Source organism: Nestor notabilis, unplaced genomic scaffold (assembly GCF_000696875.1).
Source record: "Nestor notabilis isolate BGI_N333 unplaced genomic scaffold, ASM69687v1 scaffold19886, whole genome shotgun sequence".
NCBI classification, from domain to species: Eukaryota; Metazoa; Chordata; class Aves; order Psittaciformes; family Psittacidae; genus Nestor; species Nestor notabilis.
The window spans coordinates 3,812-9,754 of record NW_009934498.1 but is presented as its reverse complement, the minus strand read 5'-3'; the positions used below and the strand labels follow the sequence as shown (position 1 = coordinate 9,754).

At 52.2% G+C, this 5,943-nt stretch overlaps 1 protein-coding gene across 1 annotated transcript; it reads right to left on the bottom strand.

The window, feature by feature from the left end:
- Window positions 1-1,423: 1,423 nt before the first annotated feature.
- HMOX2 (heme oxygenase (decycling) 2) lies at window positions 1,424-5,199 on the bottom strand. The gene is made up of 5 exons (XM_010017382.1): window positions 5,132-5,199; window positions 4,065-4,182; window positions 2,838-3,329; window positions 1,769-1,889; window positions 1,424-1,687 (listed from the first exon to the last, which is right to left on the bottom strand). The coding sequence occupies exons 1-5, from the start codon at window positions 5,197-5,199 to the stop codon at window positions 1,563-1,565; spliced, it is 924 nt and encodes a 307-aa protein (XP_010015684.1). The 3' UTR covers window positions 1,424-1,562.
- Between the last annotated feature and the right edge of the window lie 744 nt (window positions 5,200-5,943).

Genomic DNA, 5,943 nt, shown 5'->3' with positions numbered 1-5,943 from the left:
AGGCTGTGGGCACACACCCTGCACCACCCCTCCTGCCACTGCCACCACTGCACCCGCTGGGGTTCCTCATTGCGTGTGGGTGTAGGGGTTTAGTTTTAGCTCACTTGGTAGGGGCCGAAGGAAGGGGGCAAGCAGGCAATGACAGGAGCTGCCTGCAGCACTGTGACAGATGAGGGCAAGAGGACCTCGGAGTGTTTTCAGCCTCTCTGTGGATCCCAGGCCCCACAGCCAGAACACACAGTCCCTGGAGCAAAGCAGGGGTCTTAGTCCATAGGTCTGCATTCATAGCTGGGCCTGCCGTTTGCTCAGAGGTGGAACTGTGGCACTAGTTCGTGTTTTTATGTAAATAAATAACAGACCCTCGACTGCTGTGTACATCTTTCTTCTCCCCTGCTCCAAATCCACAGCAGATCTGTCCCCAGGGGAAGCTAAGGATGAGGAGGGATAACATGCAATGGCAGGGCACAGCAGTACCAAGCACTGGAAGAAGAGCAGCTCCCAGCAGCAGAGGCCCTGGGAGTCACAGCCCTCAGCTGCAGTTGGGGCCACCCCAGCTCTGCCCTCTCTTTGTGCCCAGACACTCATCTGAAAAGAGTCCCTGAGGCTGGTACAGAGGAAAGTAGAGAGGTATCCCCTCACCCAACCCAGGGCTTTTCTGCCCTGCCTCTGATTCCTGGCCCCAGCAGAGCAGGAACTCCCTCCCCAGGGAGCAGGGGGTCCCCTTTCCCCCAGGAGAGGCAGCAGGGAGGAGCATCTGCAGGAGTCTGAGATGAGCACAACAGTGCAGAAATGGTGCCCTTCCAGCCTTCCACATCACACCCCAGCCCTGCCCCTCATGGCAGTCACTCATTGTCCCAGGGATGTGCTTTGGACTTACCCCAGCTACAGCATTGCACCTTTTTATTCCAGTCAAGGCTTCAGGAAAAAAAAAAAACAAACAAAAAACAAACAACAAAACAACCAAACAACAACAACCTAACCCCACGGCAGCACAACAGACATCCATCACCCCCATCCTCAGTGGTCCTGTCCCCCCATGGACCTTCCTCCCATGACAGTTCACTCCAGTTAACTGCACTCCTGTGACACAACCAAATAGGACAGGCATTTGAGCTAATGGCCCAGAATCGACACTTCAGTTTCCCCCAGGGTAGGACACTGAGTGCTCTTCCTGAGAAGGCTGACAAAGGTTGCAGCCCACAGCAGGAAACTCCATCCAGCAGATGCTCCCAGGAAGGAGATGAAAAGCCAAGTGTGTGAAGCCTTTGCCAGTACAGCACAAGACAGCTCCAGCTTTAAAAGCTGCCCCAGCCTGGGCAGGGCAGCGCTGCAGGGGAATCCTCACACCACATCAGTTCTGTACACTAGTCAGCTAAGACATTACATTACAGTGCTTGCATTATTGGTGTGCAAAGAGTCTTTAACAGTCCCACAGGATTCCTGTTTATTTTCTTACTTCCACCATGCAGTCAACTCAACAGCAGTGGCAAGGGAACGGCTGGAAAACGGACATGGCGCGTCTCTCCCCTTGCCACGTCCGGAGCCACGCGCCGCTGCTCCCATCACATGATGTACCAGGCTGCAGCTCCTGCCACCACCGCGACGCAGGCGGCCAGCATCAGCTGCACCAGGGGCTGCTTGGCCAGGGCCATGGCACCGTGGAAGGGACAGCTGGGTCCTGCTTTACCTGCTGGAACACAGAACACACTGCTAGTGCTGTAGGTCTCACACCACATACGTGGCAGCTCTGTCGTTGCCCACAACCTACCAAGCTTGTCTGCATAGTAAGGGCATTTGCGCAGGTCTCCTTTTCCATCATGGACGGGAAGGCCTCCATCTTGGGCTTCTTCTGTCAGTGACTTGCCAATCTTGTCCAGTTCCTCAAATACCTGCAAGTGGTCACAGCACATACATGAAGTGGGCAGAGGGAGACAGCTTTCACCCATCCCCCTAGAATGACCTGGAGAACAAGCAAGACCCTCTCCTGCCTCTCCCCCAGAGGCAGCACATGCTTCTCACTTAGGAGCACCTTGCAGGCAGTCCTGTGGTGACACCTAGCACGTGCTACAGCTCTGAGAGGGCACAGCCCCTTCAGGAGCATCAGACCCAGGAGCAAGATGGATATGACATTGCCCACTGCTTACTGCCCAGCCTACTGCGGGTGGGAGTACATGCAATGCACTCCCAGCTGCAGAGCCTCCCTGGGAGCACTGCTCCTGGTCTTTTAGGGGTAAGGCAGTCCCTCCAGCTCTGCTGCCAGGGGCTTCCTAAGGATCCTGACAAAGGAGCCACATTTCTGGCCAGCTCAGACCACAGTGACCTGCTACAGGCACAGATTAAAGCTTCCATCCAGTAGCTAAGACTATATTCATCCCCCTGGGGCAAGTGGCAGCTCAGCCAGGGTTTATGAAAGGCAACTACTATGGGGAGGACAAGAGGCTACAGATATTTCTGTCCACTGGACAGTGCGTCAGACTTGAGACAGGAGTTTAATTGTAACCAGTGTGTTTAAACAGGCTCAAACTGTTTGGGGCTGTCTCAGAGAGAGAGCTCTGCTCTCCCCACTGCTTCAGAGCCAACAGCCTATGGGGAATCTGCCCTAATAAAAGGCTCAGTGGTGATTTTGGAGCATGGGCAGGAATTCCTGCCCAACACCAGCCACATCTCCAGAAGCTAGCAGAATTGCTATTTAAATTAGAACCCCAGCCTCCCAAGAAGGAGGGGCTCTGGTGGTCTCAGACCCAAACCACTGCCTGGGTGAGCAGGCTGACTCAATCAGCCTGGACCTAAAACCAGCAGCCCCCCCCCCCCACCCAGGGGCTCAAGGGATTTCATACCTGCATGTTAAATTTGAAGGCTCGGTTGGCCTCTTCCACGATCCTTTCCTTGGTGTTCTTGTCCAAGTCCAGAGCATTCATCCTTGCCCTGTAGAGCTGCTTGAACTGCTGCGCATTGGAGATGTTGCCAAACACATAGAACTGGATCCCTTCGTCAGTACTGGGCAACTTGAGGGCCCTCTGGGCTACCTTCTTCAGCACTTGGCCACCTGAGAGGTCCCCCATGTAGCGTGTGTAAGCATGAGCCACTAGCAGCTCTGGCTCGTTCTGTCCCACATGATGGATTCTGTCCACATACTGCTGAGTTGCCTCTGAACACTGGATCTTCTCTTTCCAGTCTTCTCCATAGAAATATTTCAGGTCTTTGATCAACGCTTCTTTCCGGTGAAGCTCTAGGGGGAAGTACAGAGGAGCAAAGACCGGGTTGTCCTCGTTGCGATCCATTTCCTCTTCTAGAGCAGAGTACGTGAAGTAGAGTGCCACAGTGGCCAGCTACAGACAAAGCACAGTATGAGAAGCCATTCACTACGTCAGCACGTTGCACTTTCTGACTGCCCCCCATGCACTGACCTGGGGTAAACAAGGAGGAAAGCCCCAGGCTTGACACAAAACCAGCCTGGAGAGCCTGTGCCAGGCACAGATCACTTGAAGGATGAGAGATTCTCTAGCTACATTCATAACAACGATGCCTTCAGAGCATGAGCTAAGAATTAGCCTAGTGTTGCCAGCTCTGTGCTCTGGGGGCCTTCCTGTCACCTTGAGAGCAAAGCACAGGGACAAAAGGTACAACTAGCACCAAGAGCCTTGCACTACAGGAGTCTACTGTATATGCCAAGACCTTCAGGATCAGACCCAAAATACCATCTCTTCTTGTACAGAAGAGAGAGCAATCCAACCTGGAGTCTATGGAAAACAGCCTAGTCTTCAGAGGATGGAATAAAGTGTTGCAGCCACACTTGCCCTTAGCGGCCAGCAGATGCATGGCCAGAAGCTCAGCACTTCCACCTATTCAAACTTGTGCTGGGCCAGCATGCTCCTCATCTCCCTATCCCAGACATAGGATAGACCAAGCACAAGTCCTGGACAAGGGCCCTCCTATAGTTTTGACTATGCCACCTAGAAACTTGCCACCCCCTGCACACAGGGCTGCAGGGCCCTGCCTAAGTCTGCATCAGTCACTGGGCATGTCAAAGAGTTGCTCTGCCACAAGAGCAGAGCAACACTCACCTTGAAGAGCTCCTCCTTGATCCGCCCTTTCAGGAAGTCTTTGACAAACTGGGTGTTCTCTGCACGGTCATGGGATTCCTTAGTTCCCTCCTTCAGCAGCTCCGAAAGGTCAGTGGGACTGCAGGCAAACAGGGAGAGCTCCTTTCATCCCACTTACACAGGAATGAGTTGGTTCCTGCTGTGTTTGGAGGGATCCCCCCACTCCCTGCCAGTTTGGAGAAGGTACAACTTGGGATTCCTGGAACCAGGCAGAAGCAGAGGTTCCTTCCACAGACACAGGCACCTGTGTGCCAACCAAACTTGCCATTCCAGGAGGGCTGGCCTCACCAGGGGCTCACATCCAGGACGATGCAGCAATTGCCAAGCATTCTCTGACCCTTGCACCTTACTTTTGCTTCTCATCCATCAATGAGAAGCATTAATACTTCAAAAGGAAGCCTTGAGCATACGAGGAGCAAATACCAGGGCAGGCTAAAGGGCACAGGAGCCTTAATGGTACCCTTCATGGTCACTCTGGAGAAGAAGAAAGGCTTATGTAAAAGCAGATGCCTACAGAGACAGGACCCTACCTTTTCTAACTTGGGTATCAACTGTTGGAGAAGAGATGTGAGCTGAATGGCAAAACAGGGCAAGAACACCCTGAAAAAGTGTATACCAGTGGGTATTCTGCAGAGGCAAGAGAGGCAGCTCACTGGAGCATAGTTCACCTCTAGGGTCATCTTTCAAAACAAGAAGCTGCTATCACATGAGTCTGCCCAGCAAGCCATAGAAAACCAGCTCACCTTGGCCAGGAAGGCACAAACACAACTGCCAAATGGTCAGAGCATTTCTGAAGTGCGTGTTTGATAGCAGAGACTAAAAAATAACTGCTTGCTGCCAGCTTTAGCCAGCTCCTTCCCATCCCTGCTAGTACACTTTCATTAAGCAGATTTACTGCACATATTTATTTGATTAATCAGCTATTGGGAGTCCCCCACCCCTTTTCCGACGAGAAGATCACTCCTTACCCTGGAAGGTCTCCTGCCTTACTCAGTACTGCCTGTGCCACATTGAGAGACAGGACTCACCTGACATTATCATCTTCTGTTTCCTCATAGCGCAACATTTCCCCTTCTCCCCTGTCTGAGCCCTCCATTGCAAACGGTATTGCTGGTTAGTGCTGGAGATTAGACAACCTGAAATGCAAAACCAGAGAGAGGTTTTAGAGGGAAGCTGCATTCATGAAGGGATGGGAATGAAATGCTCAGCCATACAGCAAGCAGCCTCTGAGCTGTTCCACCATGCAGGGCAGCAAGGAACAGCCACTGGCCATTTTCACAGCACACCAGGCACTTTCAAGGAAGCAGTACTGCTTGTTCAGTTAAGTTACCTCAGTGAAGCTTAACACTAACACCCAGCTCACAAAATATTAACCTCAGAGGAGACCTACAACACAGCAAGCAGGCTGCATTAGATTTCCCACTTCAGGATGGCTCCTGGTTGAAAATGATCAGAGACCTCCACATTAGGTACCTGCACTGAAATTGTGAGCAAGCTGCTTTCCACCAGTGCTACCAGACATTTCATCCAATGCCAGACTCTGAGCAGAGCAGAAGGGAAGCACCTCTCCTTCAATCAGGAGGAAGAACAAGCTACTTCATTTCCACAGAGCCTCCCCTAGAAGAAAGCAGTGGTGAACTGGGCAGCGAAGCTCTGGAGTCAGGCAGCTCACAGGGAAACAAACCTGCAATGGAGTATATGAAGAGGAACTTCCAAAGCAGGGACAGATTTCAATGCTTTACCTTTCCTGGGCTGTGCTCTTTACGAAGAGTCAAAACGGCTGCTGCAGATAGCTCCTGCTACTACTACTCGTACTCTCCTCTCCTGCCTAGCAGGGTTT